The sequence below is a fragment of the Harpegnathos saltator genome, unplaced genomic scaffold, assembly GCF_003227715.2.
Source record: "Harpegnathos saltator strain DR-91 unplaced genomic scaffold, Hsal_v8.6 scaffold121, whole genome shotgun sequence".
Classification (NCBI taxonomy): domain Eukaryota; kingdom Metazoa; phylum Arthropoda; class Insecta; order Hymenoptera; family Formicidae; genus Harpegnathos; species Harpegnathos saltator.
In genome coordinates, this window is record NW_020229897.1 from 86,432 (window position 1) to 110,847 (window position 24,416).

A 24,416-nucleotide genomic window follows, 5' to 3' on the forward strand; every position below is an offset into this window, starting at 1 on the left:
CTGCCCTCTCGAGGCGGGTTTCCTGTCCATCTCTCTCTGCCATCCGTCTCCGTCTTCGCCGGCGACTTCTTTCGCCGACGTGCTCTCGCTCGCACCGCTGCCTGGCGCGCCGCTTTTTCTCCGTTCTCCGCTCCGAGTTTAGGTCCGTAGGGCTTTGGGGACGCAAAAGAACGAACGAACGACAACGAGCGAGCGAGCGAACGGACAGACGAACGGAACGAACAGACGCAACCAGCGAGGCGCTTCTCTCTCCTCTCTCTCTCTCTCTCTCTGTCTCTCTCTCTTTCTCTCTTTTTGTCGTTCTCAGCCGCTCTCCCGGTGGGTCGCCGATTGCTCGCTCGCTCGCACGTTCGTCTTCGTTCGTTCGTTCGTTCGTTCGTTCGTTTCGCTCGCTCGGCCGCCCTCTCCGTCTCCCTCGCTCTTCGCCGGTTCTGTATATTTATTGATTGCCACCTCACCTCGCCTACCACGGCAGACCGAGGTCTGCGGCAGTTCCCCACCCCTCGCGTTCCTCGTTTCCCTCGTCCCAGCCTCATTCTGCAGCAGCATCGCGCTACGAGGAGAGCCTCTGTCCCTCTTTCTCGCTCTCTTTCCACGCTATCACGCTCCATGCGCGCCCCTTCTTCCCTCCCCTCCCTTCCTCCTGCCTCTCATTCTCTCTTTCTTTTGACCATCCCTCTCTCTCTCTCTCTTCTCTCTCTCTCTCTCTCTCTCTCTTCACCTTCGCTCGTCGACCCACTCTGCGTCCTGCTTCATTCGAAGCTTCGTTCGCTTTCTCTGTCTTTCCCCTCTGCCCCCTTCTCTCTTTCTCTCTGTCGCTCTTGGCCCTCTCTCGCACGCTGTCCTGCCTCCGTCCTCATCTCACTCTCTCCCTCTGCCTCTCTCTCTCTCTCTCACTCTCTCTCTCTCTCTCTTCTCTCTCTCTCTCTCTCTCTCTCTCTCTCTCTCTCTCTCTTGCCGACTCTCCGCAGCCCCGTGGTGCTTTTACCTCCTACGCTCGATACAAAACTCGTTGGACGCGGCGGAGTTTTCGTTTGAAGCTACCATCCGGGGCTCGCGATATATATCCCACACCCATCCGCCGTCGCGCTGCTTCCTCGTCTTGACGTCGACGTCGACGTCGACCTCTCGGCGTCGTTATATCTCGGCAGGGGGATGACTCGCGGCAGAGCGCCGCGCGCGACGAGAGTGCACCCCAGATGAGACGCCGTCATTTAGGCAAAGTAGGGAAACGACGAGGTCTATGCGGGGTAAATGATACTTGCCCGTTTCCCTCGTTGCCTGCATTCCCTCTCGCGTCCGTTATCTCTCCCCCCCCCTCTTCCCCTCTCCTTCTCTTTCCACGGCTTTCCACGGCAGCGACGAGGGTGTTCTCCAGCGTTATCTCCCGAATGCAATTAGTCACGATAAGATGAGATAGATCTATGCGCGCGTTGAGAACTCTCCTCTGCGCGTACGAGTGACGAGGGACGAGGACGAGAGAGCGAGAACGATATCGAAGAGACGATCTCTGGCGATTTCTCGGAAAATCCGAGCGGCGAGACGAGCCGACCGTGACGTTGCTTCGTCGAATTTTACGTAAGGTGTGTTTTCACGTTACGTTACGTAAACCGATATTCGCGCGCGGCGGTGCTCGCTCGAGTACCATCGGTCCGTTTGTTTTCGCATCGCCCGGCGAATTTTCGGCGCTTCACTCATCGCGACATCCTTTATCTCGCGCGCCCCGCGTCATCGTTAGTCCCGCGCCGTACGTGGCAAATAAAACCCGTCATTCGTAGGAAATAAAAAAAACACGAACAAAAAGAAAGACGAGGAATCGAGCGTGGGGAAAATTGCCATCTCTCTTCTCTCTCTCTTCTCCTCTCTCTCTCTCTCTCTCTCTCTTCTCTCTCTTCAGCACCTCCCGTCCGTTCTTTATATTCCTATTGCGTTCTCCCTCTCTTCGTCTCCCCCTCCCAACTCACCATCTCTCTCTCTCTCTCTCTCTCTCTCTCTCTCTCTCTCTCTCTCTCTCTCTCTCTCTCTCCTCTCTCCCTCTCTCTCTCTCCCTCTCCCTCCCCCCTCCCTCCCTCCCTCTCCCTCTCGCCGCGCTCGTTTGCGATTCCATTGCTCTGTGTGACCCTCCGCGACCTGACGGTTTTACCACCCACACCCGGCACGCACACACCGGGGCCGAGCCATGGTTTCCTCTTAAAGCTTGTTTGTTGTCGAGCTCATCGTGCCGCCATGCGCTCCGACGAGGGCTCGATCGAAGACGCGGACGCGGAACGACGCGATTAAGAGAGCGAGCGGCGCGATAAATCCTCGCGAAACATTTCTGCTATTTCTATTTTAGCGACGAGAAAATCTCTCTCTCCTCTCTATCTCTCTCGTCCGCGCGATTCTCCCGCACGCTCGGGAGCTCGAGTGTGTTCGATACCTCCTTCCCCCCCCTGCCGCCTCACTTTGTCACAGCGCGCGCATGTTATCGCCGACTGAGGATCGCGCGACCGCGTTAAAGCGCCAGCGTGCTAACGTGGACTCACGTAGGCGATCGATGTGCGAATGCAGAATGAGAGAGAATCGGACGTCCACTTTCAGCGCTAAATGCACCGTGAAGATACGCGCACGGGGCCGCGGAGTTTTAACGGATCGTACTTCAACCGCGTGTTTCAAACACGCGGCTAAATCGTTCATCTGCGTCGCGCGTCGAGCGAGTTGCGACAGCGAGCGAGGGTGGAAAATCCGAGAGCCGGCGAGAGAGAGAGAGAGAGAGAGAGAGAGAACAGCGGGGGCGACGCGTTCGCCAGCGGGATTCGGACGGCGGGGGCTGCTGGGCCATTTATATACACGCGGATTATAAATTCTGTAATTTTTCTCGAAATATCCTTGCTCGGAAACACGGAGAAAAATGCGAATAATTACGGCCGTTATAAGAGTGTTTACATTGCTCGTTTAGATCAAGCGCCTATCTGCATAGATTATGCCCGGGGTAGAGATAATTTACATAGTCTGCGCGTGTGCACGTGTAAATTATTGCTGTTTACGCGCACACGTGGCTGATGCGAGGTGCGTAAATGCGCGTAAATGCGAGTACGTACTTTAACTCGGCACAAACGACGTCTCTGCCGTATAGCGCGCGCGCACGTGCCAGAGAGAGAGAGAGAGAGAGAGAGAGAGAGAGAGAGAGAGAGAGAGAACGTACGATTGCGTGCATATGTGTACATGCGTGAGTGTGTGTGTATGTGTGTGTGTGTGTGTGGGCCCACACGTGGCTGTCGGCTACGTGTGAGCCAGGGGCGTAGCTACCACGTGGCCGAGAATAGCCTAAAAATAACGCACGAAGTTGTACACACGAACATCGACACGCGTCTCTTATCATTGTGGATAGAAGAAAGAAAGAAAGAAAATGCATGTGAGAAATATATACGAGAATGGAATTTTTAATCGCGCTTTTGTTTAATTCTAATTGATCATTATGTACGACCGCTAATTACGACAAAGGCGTTGGACGTTGGATCGCATTGAAGTTTCTTCAGGCGACAAAATCAATAAGAACACGGGATCGAGTGATCTTTTCGGGAAACGGTGCAAAAAAGTAAAATAGCTACGCCACTGAACAAACACACGACGCGTTGCCGGCGCGCTCTCCCCCCCCCCCTCTCTCTCTCGCTCCCTCGTTTCCACTCGCGTAACGCTCGCGTAGCTTGATAAATGCGTTTACCGTGCTTCGAATTCGGTATATGCACGCCGCCGCTCTCCGAGGCGATCGAACAAAAAGAAGAAAAACGAACGATTGCGAGCGCATGGGGGAAGATACGGAGTTACACACACATTGGAGGGACGTCGACGACGACAGCAGTGGTGGAGTGTACGCGTTATCGTCGCGCGCCACCGCCGCGAGAAGGACGCATCGAACCGAGAAATAACAAAAATATCAATCTACTTTCGGAGATGTACGCGTCCGTTCGCCCATCTTCCACCCTTATTCCTTAACCTTGCATTCTCTCTCCCCCCCCCCCCTCATGCAGGCCCTGTTAAAACATTAAGCCATTGAATTGTGCAGCCGAAGGGAATTTCTTTCGTGGGTTCGCGCGTTAGCGAGAACCTCCTTCCGTATACCCCCCCTCCCTCCCCCCCTCCCCCCGCTCCTTCCACTCGTGTACACGCGCACGCTGCATAATGCACGCAGCTGCAGCTGGACTTTGAACCGGTACCTTCGGGCCGATACCTCTCTCGATATACGACGGGTGAAAGAAAGGTATTTGCACACCTCGCCCTTCTGAGAATAAATTCGTACGGGAGGGGAAAAAGAGAGAGGGAGCGAGATGGTATCGCGCCGCAAAGTTCTTACCTGAGTCGGCATTTTGGTATACTGCCTTAACCCTCGTATTCGAATTTCTAATTAATTATGTTCTTAATCGAAGATTTTAGATAACCCCCGCGAGCCGAGATCTATTTAAAGAAACAAAGCTTTTTCTGGAACGTGAGTTTCACACGTTGTTCTTTCTTCTTCCTTTTTATTAGCCTCGTCATCGTACCGAATTCAATCTTAAAGCCATGTTGGTGTTTGTGTAACTGTGCTATTTTCGGCTTCGGAACTCTTTCATTTCTGCTTAATTTAACTATTCAAGTGCTATCAAAATTTCCAACGCCACTGAACAAATAGTAAGCAAAAGAGATTATGAAAACAAAGTTTGCTGTGCCGTTTAGTCATATTAATGATTTAATGTTTGCTCATCGTGCGTATTTTATTTGCAGTTAAATATACTGCGTGATAGATATACATAATTAATATACTGCTTGTTGAAATTAAAAGTAAAGATTAAACGTAAAGAATACTAAGTAATACACACACATACACACATACACACGGGATGTATATATACGGGGTGTGCCAGAAAGATAGACATCCTGGATTAACATGAAATGTTTTTGAAAAAAGAAAATTGGCAATTGGAAATCTAGTGATAAACCCGAATTTGACCTAGGGATCAAATTTAGAGATCAAATCGAGGTCAAGTTTAAAATCGTATAAACGGAAACCTCCATTTTTATTATATCATCATTTTCTACCGATTAACTTGAACAACTTTTGTCTGAAACACTTTTTTATTTTGCCTAATATCTTTTGCGATATTCAAGGAAAACTTGGTAACTCTTTCAATATTTAGCTTACAATATCTCGCTAACTATTTGTCGGAAGGAGAAGTGATACTACAACTTTTTTATTCCATTTGGTTTCAAGAATGGACCGTTACAATGGTGCTCTAACTTTGGTTAACTTTTGATGATTTTGAAATTTTCGAAAGTAAATTGTGAGCTAAATTTTAGATGAAACATGTTCTCTCTCTCTCTCTCTCTCTCTCTCTCTCTCTCTCTCTCTCTCTCTGCCGCGTAGGATCGAAAGAGAGAACACACCCGCGAAGAGTTGAGAAAGAAGAGCTCGCTTCTACTCGTCACCTGCCTTGACCATGCACGCGAATGACCTTTCACCTATCACACATATAATTATCGATCTATTTACGTAATATAATGTCGTTTTTACATTGACCGCCGTCGGTCGGTTACGCGCTCGCACACGCACGCGTAGTCACGATTCCTCACCCGAAATAGTCGGGGGATTATATACCGTGTGACAATATTAACCATGCGTTACACATTTGCATCTTCTATGTATTATACGTCCGCGTGCGGAGCGAGAGAAATAACGCGAGGCATTAGATTTGTCGGCAATTAAGCGGCCACGGAGGATAATGAGCGCTCTGCAATTTGCCGATGCGAGACTTACCGATGCGATACACTTGGCGCGTCTCGCTATATCCCTCTTTCGTTCTCTCTGCGAAAGTGCACCGGCCGAATACGACGGCGCAACCATGGGAATCGCCGGCTTGTTTATTTTTACATCCAATTTCGTCCGGTCTCTCTCTCTCTCTCTCTCTCTCTCACACACACGCGTGCGCGCAAGAGAGAGAGAGGGACCGCGGACCTCTTGCTTTCTCTTTGCTTATCCACCGACCGTTTCCTCCTCCCCGGTCGTGTACCTTTTCCCGGCTTAACGATCCATCGATGAATCGGTAACTCCGCGGACCTCCTAACTGCAATTTCGCCAAGTTTACTCCGGCTAATAAACTTACGCGTTTGGCTCACCCGATTATATCCGAAGGAGGAAATTCGCGAGCTGCGAGAGTAACGCGATTAGACGGCACGGGAACCGGTTAACCCTAGGGCCACCTTAAACACCGATCTCCCTCTGCTCTCTCTCCTCTCTCTCTCTCTCTCTCTCTCTCTCTCTCTCTCTCCCCTTCTCACTCTATCTATCTCTCCTTCTCTCGGTGATCCACTTCCGCGTATGTAAACAAGTAGTTTCGCGAGTCAGATTCCACGGATGAGAATCGTATGAGGATTCGCCGACAATATTGGACGGCGTTCGGCCGACGAACATCTCTCTCCCTCTCTCTCTCTCTCTCTCTCTCTCTCTCTCTCGCGTGTTGGTTTAAGCGTTTCGCAATCGGCGTGCTTTGCGACGCGGCGACGAGTGTCGTGTGTCTCAGGGAACATCCGAGGAGCCGCCGACTCCTGCATGAACCTGCGAATGTATCGCGGAACAAACTCGAGAATCACTCTCCGGCTTCCACAGAGAACGAGCGTTCGCGCACTTTTCGCCAATCGAGACAATCGGAAATGCAGTCGCGTGCCGCCTCATTATCGCGACTCGAGTCCACCACATGTTCCTTACACGCGCATTTTCTCGAAAAGCGTCGCGTCACGCGATCAGCTGTTCGACGCTCGAACGTCAATCGCGCGCGAGACCGTTTTCATTCGACGCGACACGACCGTTCCCAGCAATCCCGTCGCGATGCATTCGCGTAATCCTGGTAAACGGGCGGCAGCCAGCAAGACCCGATTCTACCTCTCTCTTCTCTCTTCTCCTCTCGCGTCCCGTAAACGAAATTAAACGGATTTGGAGCCGAGCCAGCCATCGCGTCGTCGTCGTCGTCGTCGTCGTCGTCGTCGTCGTCGTCGTTGGTTCGTTCGTTCGTTCGCTCGCTCGCTCGCTCTCACTCGCACCCTCGCTTCACCTCTCCCTCGTGTCCCGACATTCCGATCTCTCGATCGATCGTCCACCCACCCACCCACCCACCCGCCCATCGCTCGTCTGTCCGCTCGCTCGCTCATCGTCTCTCTCGCACAAAGGACCCGAGGGCGGAATCGTCCCTCGATCGGGATTGGACAGTTATGATCCGAAATAATGACGAGACCGTCGCGCGAGCGCAAAGTCGCCGAATGGGGCGAGGGACGCGGGCGCGACCTCGGATTTTCTCGTATCGACTTTGTATTAGGTCGGCGCGAGTAATTGCGGCTTTTTACTGACGTCAAAGCGCCTCTCTCTCTCTCTCTCTCTCTCGCGCGCGCGCGCGCGCGCACGTGAAGAGGGTTTGGAGCGCCGGCCGAACCGCGGATTTACTATGTTTGATGTTGCCGGCTCGGCTGGGCTCGTTGTAACTTGTTACCGGCGTCGGCGGAGGCGGCCGATGGACGGAAAACGCGTTCCGCCTCGCTGTGAATTATATTACACGAGTTACGGGTTTACGAACTAGTTATAAACGCGCGCGGGGATGGTAACGGCGGCGGAACAAGGCGCGCGCGCGAGCGACGAACTGGCGCGCAACGATCGCGCGAACACGAAGAACGTGCAGCGGCGGCTTCGAGAGCGATTTCGGAGCACCTCGGAAACGCGCGCACGAGGCCATCGTCGAGGCGATAAGCTGGCCGAGTTGAAGAGTTCCGCCGGCGAAATCGCGATTTTTCAGCGACCACGCGCGCTAACAGAACGTGATTATCGCGACTTCGGACTCGGTCAACGGAGAGAGCTAGGTCTCGTTAAATGTTCTCTCTCGATCTTTTTTTTTTTTTGTGTTATTATTATTATTATTTTTCTCTGTTAACGTCGCGTGTCCGCGAGCGCTTGTTTCGAAGCCGTAATTGGACGGGAACGCTTTATTAAGACCTCGTTCGGCGGAGCGGATTTGCTCTTGACGCGCGAAATAATGCACTACTTGAAGGAGGAGAAGGAGGAGACGCGACGTTTCGCGTCGCACACGTACGCAACACACACACACACACACACACACACACACGTGTTCGCGCGATGTAGGAACTCGTTACGCGGGCAGAACGGCTAAATTATGCGACATCTTGCTTAATGAATAAGCTAACGAATATATTAAATTCTGTGCGGCGTATCTCTTGGAGCGACTCCGCCATTATAACGCGCGGGACTAGGAAACGATCGCGCGTATTTCATGATATTTCGCGGATGCAACGCGACGGCAGGTTTTGTCACTGTCAAAAGTTCGGCTCGGTATCGTCTTGCATAGGGGACTTCGTCACGTTCGCTACGTACGCCGCGAATCACGTTCCATCGACTTCGCACGAATCTCCCTTTGTTTACACGAATTATCGAGATTAATTGCGGCCAACGAGCGCGCACGCGCGCGGTCTCCATATTTTACGTTATCGCCCCGCGCGGTTGAAGCACGTGTCCGTAAGGAAGATCCATGGGAGCGAATAATTTATCCGCGTCGTAAAGTGTGCTGAATCTTGCATGTACATATCGAGGAGGATGGAGGAGCTACGAAACAGAAAAGGAGAGAGAGAACGGGGGAGGAAGCAAACGAGTGAGATTCTTCGAGTGGATTTATTCCCTCCATCTCTCTCTCTCTCTCTCTCTCTCTCTCTCTCTCTCTTTCTCTCTCTCTCTCGCGTAGATACTGGGCAACGGTTTATTTCGTAAGAAAGTGACGCGCGCGCTTCGCCGGCGAGTTTGCGACTTATAACTTCTACTCGTGAATTACACGCGTACGCGCCCTCCTCCCCATCTCCTCCTCCTCCTCCTCCAACGTTTGCTCGTTCCAACCTGCGGAAAAATTTACGGCCGATAAAACGCGCGGTTTTTTGCCCGGCCGGCCTTCGCGGGGAGATAGGTGCAGGCAGGTAGTCGCGTTCGATTTGGCACAGTGCGAGTGATAGCGGCGAGTCTAATCGAGGAACAACGCCCGGCGGCCGGCAAATTCGAAGTCGATATATCGACGTGAGGCGGCAAAAATTTTAATTAACCCCGCTCAAGCCGGTCTCGCGCGCGCGCGATCATTTCTCCGCGCGAATAATTGTACGATATTTTGCATAATTATGTAATATTGCTTTATTAAATGCAACGAGATATTCCGTTCCTCGGGTCGGATCGCGCGCACTCCACGTCTCTTTAAAAGCAGATATTTAAAATCGGACGGGCCCGGCCGCGTCTCCTCGAGGACGAGGCTGCCGCGGCGGAGATCTTCGACGATCTCTCTCTCTCTCTCTCTCTCTCTCTCTCTCTCTCTCTCTCTCGACGACGAATTGTTATCCCGTGACGTTATTTTCGTGGAAGCTGCCCACCGTCGGCTCTCGCCAGGCCGCGAGATTCGCGCCGCGTTGGTCCGGGCTATTTTCCTCCCGGCACGTTCTCGTCGTCGGCTCCGCGCCTAACAAAAGGACGAAAAAGAAGGACGAGAAAAATTCCAGCCGCATATTCTGCGGCCCCGAAATAGCGGCGGGAACGTTACGTGTTACGTCCGTTTCGCGATAGTCGCGTCGCCCGGGCCGCTTTCAATTCCGCGACGCGACGCGCCGCGCCGCGCGCGAGGAAATTGCGTAGCGGCGTGTCTGCCGTTCCTCCCCCTCCCTTCCCCCCGCGCCGTCGCTCCCGCCGCAAAAATTCGTCGATGTCGATTAAGGAAATCAACGAGGAGTTGGCGTCGAAGTCATCGCGCGGACACATCTCGCCGACGACGACGCGGATTTTTCGCCGGTCCCCCCTCCCCCCCTCCCCCCTCGCTCATGTGTACGCGTGTCCGTACGAGATAAAACCTTCGCTCTGTCGGCGCTCTACGATACGCATGTTTACTCGGTGATACGCATGGATCGAATTACAACCGCGCCGCGCGTAATTACGCGTGGCTGTTCGCGAATTTTCCATTCTCGCGCTTCAACAACGGAACGGCCGCGCCGTTGCGCGGAATGATTTAGGACAACGTAATTTTAGAATAACGTGATTATTCTGCGGACTTGGAGAATTTAATTCATCATCGATTATTCCGTCGGAATATCCGCGCGCGCGAAGTGGAATTTATCCGTATTATCTCCCTCGGAGACTAGATCTCTCGCGCGAGCGAGAGAGACAGAGAGATAGATAGAGAGAGAGAGAGAGAGAGAGAGAGAGAGAGAGAGTGAGAGTGATAGGGAGGGGGGAGGCGCCACGAGCAGCAATTATCGAGATTAACCCGAGCAAAGTTGCGTATCCTGCGTGTCACTTGAAAATCATCGCGCGATCACGCGCGATTAACGATCCCTCGAAGAATCGCCGAGGCGGTGGTCTCTCCGTTGCTTCCGCGAAGGAACCTCGTCACGTGTCCCCCTACGCTCCCCCCCCTCTCTCTCTCTCTCTCTCTCTCTGTTTCTCTCTCTCTGCTCGCTTTCCTCGCCCGTGCTGCCCCGAAAGTACGCAAGTCTGGGTTCTCCGGGTGAGGCAAGGGCCACTCGTAATCTCCTCTCGCCGCTCCCTTTCCTCCGTGCCGCGCGCTCTCGCTCGCTCATCAACCCCCGTATATTTATCTATCTATATGCCTGTGTGTATGTGTGTGTATATATATGTGTATATATATATATATATATATAATACGCACATCGCCCCGTCTTCTCCTCTCGCCCTAAACCCCAAGCTCGGCTCCGACCAACCCCTCCCCACTGGCCGGAGCAGCGATCGATTTAATAACACGGCCATTTTCCCGGCTCACGAACCGAACGAGCACGCTCCTCCCGAGAGCGAGAGATGCTGCATCGCGTCCCGTCCCGTCTCGCGTCTCGTCTCGTCTCGTCTCGTCTCGTATCATCTCGCTTAAATCCGCGGCACACACGGAGCGTGTTTTGTTCAGCTCCGGTCGCTCCTCGCAGACGTGCGTGCTGCTGTGCATGCACGGAGGCGATGTTGCCTCCTCGCAGGAGGAGAGAGGATCTCTCTCTCTCTCTCTCTCTCTCTCTCTCTCTCTTGGTTAATAAACATTCGTCGGTAATAATTAATAAATGTGTGACCCGGATGACCCGAGCGGTCCTCGCGAGCTCAGCCGGCGGCAGTTTTTCCGCAACGATCATGAGTCGAAGCGTTGCTCAACGTTGCTTATCGCAATCGCCGTGAGTCGCGAGCCGCGCTTTTATCAGAAGCGATTGGGGAACACGCGCGTGTGGAGGCCGAGCGATTCCGATTTAAGCCGCCACGTTGGGACGCTAACGACCTACCGGCGGGATTGACGGTAGCTAAATTTACTATACTATCGGATATACTCGCGCGGATAAACGCACATATTCGCGCCGGGGCATGTGTGTGTGTGTGTGTGTGTGTGTGTGTATGTGTGTGTATCGCCAGTGCCATATGTTTAAATCACACCGCAACGGATTAAACCATCGATCGTCCTTTCCGGCCTTGCTTTTTTCGTCGCGGCGGGCGGATCGGCCGGCCGAGATCTGCCTTTCTCGTTACGCGAGGCAGCAATTATCATCGCGACGTGATTAAGAATGCCGGGATCGAGGCGACGTCTTTCGGATGCGCGACGCGAATAAATCTATTTCATTCATATCGTCGCTCTATCGATCTTTCTCTCTCTCTCTCTCTCTCTCTCTCTCTCGGAATCGTATCGTCTCGTTGAGCAGCGGATATACCGCGCGAGGAAACAAAAGCGATAGCTAGGGCGTTCTCGACCGTGGGTGTTACCTTGAAACTCGCGGACAAAGTGCCGACAGGATGAAGCGCGCGAAAGTCGTCGGTACTCGGCAAAGTTTCCTAATGTAGTCCGACGCACGCTGTTAGAGTTTTATGCACAAACGGGCTTTCGTTTTCGCGCCGCGCAAGGTATTGCTATCTCAAGTGCGCGGTTAGTCGGCGAATCACAGCCGGTTAGTTCGAGCGCGATAAAAACGTACGAAATATTTAGTAATGTGCAAAAAACAATGAAAAAATAAAACAACATACAGGTGACACTTCAAATACGATACGAAAGCGCGATCAGGCTCGAATTATTCGTCATTCTCATGATACTTCCGAGCTTTTCACGCGACTATGCAGAGTATCAGTTGCGAAAAGAAGGATGAGAGAGCGAGAGGGAGGAAGAGGAAGACGGAGCCTCGGCCGAGCTTCTTTCTTTTCTCTCTCTCTCTCTCTCTCTCTCTCTCTCTCTCTCTCTCTCTCTCTCTCTCTCTCTCTCTCTTTCTCTACTCCCTCACCCGGCTTTGTTATTCACTCGAAAAATAAAACTCGCGCGAGCAGCAGCAGCCGGCCTGCCGGCAGGGGAGCCCGCCGATTAGCGGGAAAACAATGTGAGAGAGTGGAGAGTCCTTTATTAGCGCGGCGTGAAAAACAGGAAATTAGCGTCGCGACGCGGGCGTCGCGCGCGCGCTCGTCCAAACGAGCCCGAGCGATGGCAACGATGACGTGTGTCCACCGGACGACGATGACCCCACCACTGGTATGACGACGACGACGACGACGACGACGACGGCGGCGGCGGCGGCAGCGGAGTACGTTGACGGGGGCTCTCTTTCTCTCGCAAACGCCACCGCCGCCACCAACGTCGTCTACGAGCAGCCAGTCAGTCAGCCAGCCAGGCCCCCCCTCCCCGTCATCCTCGCCCTCGATCGTCCCCTCCATTCCCGCTTGCTCGCGTACGAATGCTTAATCACAAATCGATAGACGTGACGCATCGCGCGCGCGGTGCCTGAGATACCCACGGCGACTTGCCGCCGCCTCACGCTTCGGCTTATCTGCATTTCCGACCGTTTCGCCGGCGCGCGTGGCGGATTAGGGATTACGACGTGCAGGAGATTCGGCCCGGGGTTCCCCCTCGCTTACTCGCGCCTTCATTGCGTTTCGTTTCGCGTCGTCGTTCGTGTCGGCGTCGTTCCTGAGAGCGCGATTTCAGATAGTGAGGAAGAGCGAGAGAGAGAGAGAGAGAGAGAGGGAGAGAGGGAGAGAGTGCGCAAAAAATTGTCGAATAATCTTTATTTATCATCGCCGGTGCGGAGGATCGAATCGCGCTTCGTTGTGGTCGTCGAGCGTGTGACACTTTCGGCAGCGGGGCGCGGGGACGATTTGCGATTAATTCGGCCGCGCGGCCAGCCGCGGTGTGTGATGATGTTATCCGACGATGTTACGGTAACGCCGCCGTAATGGCCCGGAGAAGTTGCGCGCGAGTGAAGTGCAGTGCAATTACGCCCGGGGATAATGGTTCGTATTCAGCGCGTACTGCTCGCGCGCGCGCGCGCGCGCGCGATGCGGATTCCGCTTCGCAGCCGCGCCGGCGGACAATCGCTGCTTTACGGCTGCGAGTCGCGTCCTCGGCCACCTCGCCGTGGATCAGCGGGACTCTCGACTTTCTTCCGGCTTGACACAACACGCGGTCTTTCTCCCCGCTTCTCTCGTCCTCCCTCTCCCCTCCCCCCTCCCCTAGCCGCTCCTTCCGGCCCCTCCGTTGCTTCTTCTTTGTCCCGGCGGCGGCGAGATACCGTCCGGGCTACGCTTTACAATGTCCCATTAATCGTCTGAGCGTGAAGTCGCGGTCGTTGTAATATTCACCTTGGAAATATGTCACAGAGTCGAACGTGTGAGAGTTAATCCGGTAAGAATCCAGGCGAATCGGTCGTGTGTGTGTGACACCGCCATTCCATTCGAGCGGGACAATAATCGGCTGTTTCTCTCGATTATCCGCGATTCATCGTGAAATTCATTCGCACCGCGTCTCCTCCAGTTTTATTTTGCCTCTTGCACACGCTGCAACGTGGCGGCGTTAATCTCGCGCGAACATGAATTCGCGATCGTCGAATATTGGCCTCGAGTATCGAGTCGCGCACGATGATGTAATTGAATAGCAGCAAAGCGAATCGATCGCGTCCGACGTTTTGCCGGCGTCGCGGGCCAGTCGGACCCGTTTGCAGTTATTCGCGCAATTTCTCGTGGAAAATCCACCCTTTTCGCCCGTCCGAACTTTGTTTATTCAATCTGCATTTACGCCACGATCAAGTTAATGCGCGTCTGCCGCGCCGCGTCGGTTTCGGCGTCTGCGACTGCAATAATACCGTCATAGTCCGACAGCCGCGTTTTCTATTAAATATGCAGCGAGGACGCGAGTCATTATCAGCAAGCGTGACTGATTAGGGAGGTGTTGGCGGCCCGTGTGTGTGTGTGTGTGTGTGTGTGTGCGCGCGTGTATGTGATATTCCGATTGACCTCGCGCGTGAGCAGGCCATACGTATCGATCACACAACACGAATTGTTAATTGCGTTACCGTAATTAACGCTCGAGAAAGAGAGAGAGAGAGAGAGAGAGAGATGTCTTAAATCTTAAGCATGCGCTCGCTCGCGCTACTTGTTTATAATAATACGGCCGGAGGCTATCTAGGAAATGAAGAACAGCGGTGTCGTAATGTTCGAAACGCGGTTCCGGCGCTTTACGGTAAAGCGATAATAATATGATTCGAGATAACGCGCCAAGTACATCTAATTAACACGCTAAAGCGATACGCGTGATATTACGTGGCTCGTAAGTGTATAATGAGATTCCGGCATAAATATCTACGACCGCATTATGGAAATTATTGCAATTTAATCTATAAATGTGTGCGCTCTCTCTCTTCTCTCTCTCTCTCTCTCTCTCTCTCTCTCTCTCTCCCTCTCTCTATCTATCTATTCTATCTATCACTTATTCATACGTTCCAAACCGGAATATCAGCAAAAGACATGTGCATCGAGAAAATAATAATCATTGCAACAACAACGTTACTAAGAATAGCGCAGTGATGGTGATAATAATAGAGTAATACAAGATACGTAGCGAAAATAATAAATTCATAAGGAGATATATATCGTCGGCGGCGACGGAGATCGCTAACGAGCTCTCGCTGTATAAGAGAAAAAGAATAAGACACACCTTGAACTTAATTGATCGTGCATTGACCCGATACGATAATATCCTCTCGTGTCTCTCGAGTTTTTTTTTCTTTTTTCTTTTCTTCCCTCTCCCCCTCCCCTCCCTATGCACGCATCTACGGATGTCGCGCGTAGCGCGCTCAAAGCCGCGCGCGGCTTTGAAAGAGCGGAGAGTACGAAACGAATTACTTGGCGCGCATTTGAGGCGCGTTTTGTAAGCGAACCGTTTATGCCCCGCGCCGACAATGAATGTAATTTCCATTGAACGGTGTGTTGTCGATCATGTCTCGCATGAAAATGTGTTTACGTCGCTTTTGCGCCAAATGGAAATATAACGACGGGGGGTTACACGTACGCACAGGGAAACGTTTTACCGGGCCCCTCCCCCCTCCCCCGACCTCTCCGTCTCCACCCCGCGATTCACCGGCGTATTTTATCGGCTGTCTTTACGAGCTCCGGCACGGCAACGTTACATCAGACGACGACACACGCGTAAATATCCGAAAACGACGGCGGCGGTTAATGCTCCGGATTTTTCTCCCCTCCCGCTCCCCGCTGCCGGGTTGAATAATGGATTGCCGTTGAAGTAGATCCGGACTGAAGAGGAGGCCTCACGCGTGTGGGGCTTTCCGTCGAGCCGTCAAAATGATATCCGAAGAAAGCGAGAAGAAAATGGCGCGGCTGCTGCTCGTACGGACGCAATCAAGGTCGTCGAGGATCGACGAGGAGAAACACACACGCGTGGTATCCGACAATGAATGAAATGACGACAGAGATACGCGTGGAACTCGATGATTTCCTCAATATGCCAGAGGAAGAACGCGCGCGCACGCGCGCGGCTACCGATAATTAATATTTCCCGACGTGTCGTTCGTGCGATTTTCGTCTCTCGCATCGCGATCCTCGACGTCTTGGAATATCGATATCCGCTGGAGCCGCGCCAATCTCATTCCGTGGCTGTGATTTATTTACGGCCGCGCTAAATATTCCGTTAAGGCGGGAGAGAGAAAAAGGCAGAGAGCGGCGGGAGGGAAGTGGCCGGGAAGTGGAAACAAATCACGGAGAAATATGGAGCGCGCTCGTTCTCGCAGTTTTCGCGTTTCGCGCGTAGTAGATGCGTTTAAAGAGCGCATAGGAAATCGATGGTGAATGAAACTTTGATCTCCGCTCGCGTGTATATCTGACCTGTTTATGTGTGCGTGCGCGCGAATGTACGTGCATGTCGTGTGCGTATGCGTGTGTGTGTGTGTGTGCGCGCGCGTCCCTTCCGCTCTCTCACCCGCCCGCCCCCCTCTGACGCGCGTACGAATGCGGCGGCGCATTTGTGTAAACACATGCGTATGCACGTAAACTATTATGCGGCTGCGGCGGCTGTTTCACTGGGTGAAGCAGTCGTATAAGCCAGTAGTGTGCCGGAGTTCAACGACCGGTATAAATTAAAGCGGCGCTCGGATTTCAATGCCACGGCCTTGCTCAAGGCCGGCGCACTCGTAGAAAATGAACGGTACATTTGCGCCGGCATTCGTAACAATAAATTGTACGAATGCGCCGCGAATGATCGAGAGTACCGCCACCCGCAAAACCAACGCCAAACGAGATCGAGGCGAACGCGCTCCCGCGCGTACTTCGAAGGTTCTCGCGCTTTTACGCGCTCGTCGAGTCGTTGAACGCGTGATTCCTGCGGCGGTGGGGGAAGGAGGGGTGGTAAAGAGAGGAGCGTTTACGTAACGACGTCGTGAAACAACCCGGAATCGATCCCGGCCGTTCTTTTTTTCTCCCTCCCCTCCTCCCTTTCCTCTCTTCTTCACTTTCCCTCTTTTCCTCTTTCCCTCTTTTCCCTTTTTTTTTATTCCTTTTTTTTTCTTCTTTTTTTATTTTTTTTTTTATTTTTTAGAAATGTCTCATTCGTTTGTTGAGGAATCTCTCGAGAAATATTAGGATTTTAATATCGAAAGAGCAAGCGAGCGCGCGCGAACTTTTGCATTGCGTTTAATTAAGTTTATTATGCGCGTTATCGCACAGAGGAGCGAGGCGAATTCCGCGAGTGAAATTGCGCATTCGAAATTGCGAGATGGTATCTTGTGAATGAGTACCGAGCACTCGTCGGGTTCACTAACACTCTCTCTCTCTCTCTCTCTCTCTCTCTCTCTCTCTCTCTCTCTCTCTCTCTCTCTCTCTCCCCCCTCCCTCCCTCCCTCCCCCTCACTCTTTCTCTTTCCCTCTCTGTCTTAGGTTGTTCGCTATTATGTATGTTCGATGAATGAGTTAAGTGCATTTAGATATGCAAATATCCAATAAGGAATGCAAATGTGAGGAGTGCCTCGGTGTGCGGTAGCGTGCGTGTGTACAGACGTCGCCTGTTATATCGGAGCGTGGAAACTCGTGCCGAAGAGAGAAAGAGAGAGACAGAGAAGAGGATGTATTATTCCAAAAGAATTCGCCAAAAGCGCATGAACTTTTTCTCAGCGACACTTGTGTCGCTCTTGCGATTTTTTCGTTTTTTTCTTTTTTCTTTTCTTTTCTTTTCTTTTTTTTTCTTTTCTTTTTTTTTTTTTTGTTTTTAATACACTGAGCGCGTCCCATCAAAATATCATATCGTAGTCCTCCGGAAGAAGACACCGCGGCGCCGCGATAGAAGCGAAAGAAGAAATATGCTCAAAATTTGCATTCATCGATCGTGCACATAATTCGCGGCTTGCGGTTTCACGGCCTCCCCCTCCTCCGCCCCCGCTCCCGCGACTCGACGAAATTCTGGCAAACCGTTAGCTTTTGCTAACGTCTGTACGATTGATATTATCATAACGAGTTCTTGGCTTCCGTGAATTATTTTCACCGCCTCTCTCTCTCTCTCTCTCTCTCCTCTCTCTCTCCTCTCCTCTCTCCTCTCTCTCTCTCTCTCTCTCTCTCTCTCTCTCTCTCTCTCTCTGCTACCAGGCACGTGCACATTTAGTTTCTAAAATTATAACGTGCACATGCACGATTTACTCAATTATTTCACTTATACCCGCTATCGCGTTGCGAAAGCTACTCGTTTCGTCGGCGTTGTATTCCCTCGCGTAACCGTTAGCGCGGTAATACAGTTTGACAGTTATTTTAATTAAGAGCCGGCCGCGAAGAATGAAAACTCGTTTCTATTAATAACTCGGAACTTCCGAGCGCTCGTGCGCGTGCGCTAATCGCGCTGCTTTAAGAATTTCTCCCTCCCTCCCCCGCTCTCCCTCTCTCTCTCTCTTTCTCCTTCTCTCTTTCCGAGGAATCCGATGCGTCGCGATGCGCGATTAATCGCCGAGAGATAATGTCAGGCAACGTCGTGGACAGACAAAAATAACATAATCGCGCGCGCGCGAAAATCTGCTCCTCGGCCGCCGCGCGGTCGCCGTGAGAAGCCGAATATGCAGAATATATTCCGTGCTGGCGGAAATAATATTTCGCGAAATTATCGCGACATGGTTAACAATCGCCCGACCCCTTTGCAAACATTTACGATGCATTTGCAGCGAAATCATTTCCCCTCGCGCGCGCCGGTGAGTGATGCATTTATTCGTCGCGTGCGAGATTTATGCGCGTATTCTCGCTTCGGGGTCCCGCGCAAATCCTTTCCCTCCTTCTCTCTCCTCCCCCCCTCCCCTTTTTTCCTTCTTTCTACGCATACATAAATGAGTATCCCGCCGCACGGCAGAGCGCAATATATCACGTAACGTTGCTCCTAACGCGCGACGTTATCGCGCGCGAACGAATGACACACATTGCTCCCAGCTAATTAATTAATTTATTCAGATGACCACGACGAATCGGCCGAGTAACGGCTGCGGGCTAAGCTCAGTACCAACCGCCGATACATACATACATACATACATACATACATACATACATACATACATACGTACAGAGCACGGAATTGCGCGCGGTAATCGATATCGCGGCGGTTGCGATCAGATGCGGCAGAGTGCGGGAGAAAAGGGTGGTAACGACTTGTCGCGCGACGGATAAACAGGGATGCGAAAAATCACAAGGCAAGTGTGTCGGCAGAGCCGATTAATTTTCCGCGACGACGACGGCGACCCGGGATCTCGCAATGTTTCTTCGCGCGAATTTAATCGTCGAAAGTGCTTCCACAGCGGACACGGACGAATTATCGCGACTCCGAATTGTGCGCCGGCGTATATCTCCTCGTGTGGTGTGTGTGTGTGTGGTGTGTGTGCGCGCGCGCGCGCATCCATGTCACAAATTAATGCCTCGAGGAGTCTCCGTAGGTCCGGCTTCTCCGAAATGCCGCGCCGCTCCGAATCGGCATCTCGATTTTATAACGCCCGAGCTATAATTGGTCCGCCGGTATATTTATCGCGCGGCGAACGCGCGTAGCTCGCGGCGGTGCAGCGGTTCCAGTTGGCGCGTTCTCGTTGACTCATTCCTGCCCGAAAACCCCCTGCCCGAAACGCGGGCGCGTCTGCTCCTCGGAGAGCTGCAGCCGTGTCGTCCTGCCCGGGTGTTGTCATTCATCGGCGGACGCGCTTACGTTACGTAAAGTACCCCCGGCGAATTCGCTCTCTCTCTCTCTCTCTCTCCTCTCTCTCTCTCTCTCTCTCTCTCTCTCCCTCTCTCTCCCGGCTGTGCGCGCGACCGCCTCCGCCTCCTCCGTCGCCTTCGCCCATTCATGCGATTCTACGATTTTAATTTTAGCATACTGGCCTCGGGGCGACAGCGCGGCGTCGTCGCTCTTCGGCGGGATGCCGGGTGGTTACGGCTTGGGGGCCCACCATTTGCCCTCGGCTTACGCTATTCTCGGCCGAGGGGGCTCAGCGCCTGGCTTTGGGGGCCACACGCCAGCCACGGCGCCACCCCCGCCCCCGTATTCGCACAGTAGCCTTGGGACGCTCAGCGTAGCTGCCAGTCAAGCCGCGAGTCTGGGTAAGTCAATTTCCCCTCTTCTCGCCTACCCTTCGTGTCTCTCGTCCTCCTTCTCCGGTCTTCTGCCGGTCTCATTGATTATCGTGACTGTAGACGTCGCCGTTGCCGTCGACGACGTCGAGGAGCGGCGCATCCTCTCGGAAGCGCGGCTCTCCCCTTCCCCTCCCTCCCTCTCTCTCTCTCTCTCTCTCTGTCTCTCTCTCTCTCTCTGTCTCTCTCTCTCTCTCTGTCTGTCTGTCTGTCTTCGCGAGGCCGATCTCGCGATAATTTGGGATCGTTATTTAGCTCGTCGACATCTGCGCGGGCGTAAAGAGAAAGAGGGGGGGGGGCATGTACGTAACGGACACGTGCGCCGTTAGATCCTCGACAGTACGGCACGACTTGTTGACACGTTGACTGCCACACTGATTTCCATCGATTGTCTGAAAGCGCGCGAGCAAAGTCACTGAAGACACACGTCTGAAAATTTCTCGTTCAGGCGTGATTGAAAAGCCGCTCGAAGCGACGTGCCGTGATTCGCGATAGTAGAGGGAAAGATTTCATCTGAGCATACACTAGGAAAAATGTATTGTTGCGTGAACTAAAATTTTGTTGTAACAACAAAATAATTTGGTTAAAATATGCCCAACAAAACTGTTCAGTTCCTCTAAACAAATATCTTGTTTGATTACGGTTTGTTCGTATAACGTAATACTTTTGTTACAGCAATCAAAAAGCTTCAACTGTATGAATTTTGTTAAAAATACTATAATTTTTTCTTAATATATAAAATCTAAATTTTAGTGCACAGAAAGACAAAGTAGTATCCATTGGGCATTATTTTAGTTTATGCAAAATAATATTTCGTTATTATGTAATTTTTATGAATAAAATAACTAAAATGCTTAATTTTTGTACATGAGGCCTAAGAACAAAATCATTTGGTCCAGAGAACAGAGCAGAAAAATATACTTAGTTGAGACAACTAAATATTTTGTTATATAAAACAAGATATTTGGTCGCTATTAAAAAATGCCTCAACTAAACAGTTTTGTTAGAGATACTACACTTTTTTTCCTAGTGTAAAGTGAAGTGATTCATGTATCTCGTGTTGACTCGCGTTCGTTTCGTTCGTGTGATATAATTATTTGCTCTTGTATTCTTCCTTACGCCCCTGCAGGATTTCCCGCAGCAGGGAATAAATAAATAAATAAATAGATACGTTTGATTTTTGTCACACGCAATTGGACTGACATTCGATCAACGGCAAATATCAAGAGTAATATGAAGAATATATTAATCTTCTCCTTGCACTGTGATTCAAATCGCGACGGCGCGTGCCACAGTCGCTGACAAAGTCAGCACCTCGGCAACATGGTGACCAATCGCGTAGATCCCGACTAGAAATTTATCTCATGTTCCTGATCAGCTTAACCTCATTTGGTCATCAGGTCCGGATAAGATAATACTATCGCGTGTCCCAGTAAGTCGTGTCCCAGTCGTGTAACACAACGCGCGGATATCAGGACCTTATTAAGGATTCATAGTCAGGTCCTTATTAAGTTACCTTATTGAATCCTTCTCACGTTTTATTTTAGATTAAAGCTCCCGGCTATATCAAATTGCGGCGTCAGAAGCGACAAGTGACACGCTGAAAATTCTTGCGTGCCATTTCCAAATAAAAGAATGCTTGCGAACGAAAGAAAACACTCTTCAGATCGCTTCGTCAAATGTCCCGAACGCTAACCTCTTCCCTCGAGTAAATAAAAAGAAATGAACGTGGACGAGATAGGTAATGTTGAAGATAAAGATTGCGTGTCTCGTTAGTTTTGTGGCTATTTATCGATCTTGTGGAAAGCTGGTGATGCAAAGTACATAAGGTATAATGAACAAGAATCCCGACAAGGTAAATAACAAGGTGTCCGATCAGTTAAAACTTATTTTATATGACACACCAGGAAGAGTTGGGAGGCTGGTAACTTTTCTAGAATAATAACAGTCACTTATTGGACAAAATATTGAACGGATTTAAAAATGGGTGTCTCGGGTCATCATGACTCATATCCTCAATGACGCCGGGTTAAAGATCGAATCGATCGCGGGGGATTCCCCTCTGCCCCCTTTATTTGGCTGCGCCTCCCTCCTGCACGCAGGACGAGCGGCGAATTCACGTGCGCCGAACGGCACGGCGGATGCCGATTGTTGCAGGCATCAATCCGGCGAGCGCGGCATGGTGGACAATGGCCTCTCATCTGGCGGCGCAGGACTACATCGCGAGGCTACAAGGAGCGGCAGGACTCCCCGGATTTCCACCCGGTGCCGAGAGCCTCCTGCCGCCCTATCCCGCCTCTCTACTTAATCCCCCGTCCCTCTCGTCCCACAAGTCCAGTAAGTGTAAGTAGCAACACGATCGACGTCGGCGCGCGATGCTCGAGAAACGTCCGCGTTCGTACGTTACGGTTTAATCCTCGATCGCCGGCCGGAGTCCTTTCAGAATTAGCCGCGCGTCGATACCCCGCGCTCTCGGTATAGTCGGACGCGACGGTGTATTTTTAGACGGCGTATTATCCCCTTTTATAACGCTGAAAACTCTCTCGCCAGCCTGTCTTCCCGTAAGGATACGTCGTCGATTTTTATCTCCCGCTCGCGCGACTTGTCGTCGTCGTTGTCGTTGTCGTTGTCGTTGTCATCCACGGCCGGAGCGGAAAAAGGAGTAGAATAAAAATGTGAAATTCTCAAGGCTCGTCCATAGTCTCGTGTTTTTCCTCTCGTCTTTTTTTCTCCTCCAATTTTTTTTTTTTTTTTTTTTTTCTACACATCTTCCCGCGACGCGGAGGACTCTCGAGACGCGTAAGATCAGCGATTGAAGCACCTGCGCGCGATCGAGTCGACGAACGTCGGGCCGAGAGAGAGAGAGAATGAGTGAGAGATAGAGAAAGAAAGAGACGAACGCGGACTTTTCCGACAGCAATACCGGGATCGGGTCGAAGCGGCAGAACGCGAGTTTGTAATCGCACCGTCCGTTTCCACGACCGAACAGCTAAGTCAAGCAAGAGCCACAAGACGCCACCAGCCAGCAGTAGCAGCTCGACGACGCCGAGTATGACGAGCAGCAGCCTGCCGGTGTCCACTCAAGCGCCGGTGACGTCCTCTCATCACAACACCCCGGTCAGCAGCGCGTCGAATTCGCAGACGAACGTCGTCAGGTGAGATAGAGAGGGACAAAGAAAAAGAGAGGGAGAGAGAATTTCAATCGGTCTGTTGAGGGTCTCTCGCTCCCTCCCCGCGTCTCCCACGCTCATTTGCATGCTTAATTGTTACCGACGCTTAGTGAGAATTTCTCGCGGACCGTGCCGCGTTTAACTCCTGTCGAAATTGTATTTTCACGCTGCACCCCCAACCCCCGTCGCAACAGTTCCGCCAAGGAAGGAAGGTGAATATGCCAGCAGATCCACTCATGAAGTAGATCCGCGTAGCGTCCGCTCTCTCGCGCGGGAGAGAATTTGCGCGATTCAGCCGGTGAATCTCTCTCGCGATAGTAGACTCACGCTCCTCGGGATGGTCAGGAAGATCGCGCGCGACGCTTTTTACCGCCGATCAACTTCCGAACGCGTCTGGTATTCGCCGGAGGAATTTTCCTCGGAGGATCCTCCGAAGAGCAAATTCTCCCGTCGGATACGAATGCGCGCGCGGCCCCTGCGAGACTCGTCGAGAAAGCAGCGGTTCTTGCACTGGCTACCGGCACAAATCGGCGTGCGATGGAACCTGAAGTTGTTCTTTTAAATGTTGTGTACCGTTAAATTCGACATTCATTTGTTTGTTGTACGTTTATTATACATTTATATTAATAGTGTACATTGGGTTGTACACAAAATTACGCCACTCTACAACTCAGGGTGAATGTCCCTCCTCCGGAGGGTGAAATTTTCACGAGGAACCTCTGGTACAACTCCGGTATAACTTCGTGCGTTTTAAGACTATTTCGCCGATCGAGATTCGTACGGATTTCTCCGAAGCGATCTTGTCTCGCTTGAAATTAGATTATCGGGTTGCGCTACAGCTTGAGTTTTATACACGCGCGATCGTGGAGTAATAATAAAGCGGCGAGAGAAAGAAACACGAAAGCGCGAAGAACGGACGGGAAGAAAGAAAACACCTCACACAGGGATGAATTCTTCTCTAGTGATCCTAGCAGTATATTGGGGGGAGTGCGTCTGCCTCCCGACACGGAGATCATCAAGTACACGTCGAGTATAGTCGGCCCGAAGGTGCCTGGGACGACGAATCGCGGCAGGAAGAAGACAATATCCCTGGACACCCCCAGTGTCAGCGTACACCCGCCGCCTGTCCCTGCCCTCAGCGGGCATCAGACGAACACGACGTCCGCGTCGTTGATGATGGAGCCGAGGAAGTACAATCGCACGGGGGTATGTTTTGTCCGAGACTTGAATTCTCTCGCTCGAGAGAGAAAATTGCAACCGACTCGTTGAGTCAGTCGTTGACACGTTGACCGTGCCGCGAGGTTTGCATACTGCGA

At 51.8% G+C, this 24,416-nt stretch overlaps 1 protein-coding gene across 1 annotated transcript in view; it reads left to right on the forward strand.

Moving 5' to 3' along the window:
* The window catches only part of LOC105183982 (bromodomain adjacent to zinc finger domain protein 2B), an 84,044-nt gene that overhangs the window by 32,631 nt on the left and 26,997 nt on the right, over window positions 1-24,416 (forward strand). The window contains exons 3-7 of the mRNA XM_025305595.1: window positions 19,673-19,900; window positions 22,088-22,273; window positions 22,920-23,085; window positions 23,295-23,312; window positions 24,063-24,306. Of these exons, the coding sequence (XP_025161380.1) occupies window positions 19,673-19,900; window positions 22,088-22,273; window positions 22,920-23,085; window positions 23,295-23,312; window positions 24,063-24,306 (842 nt within the window). The remainder of the gene's footprint in view (window positions 1-19,672; window positions 19,901-22,087; window positions 22,274-22,919; window positions 23,086-23,294; window positions 23,313-24,062; window positions 24,307-24,416) is intronic.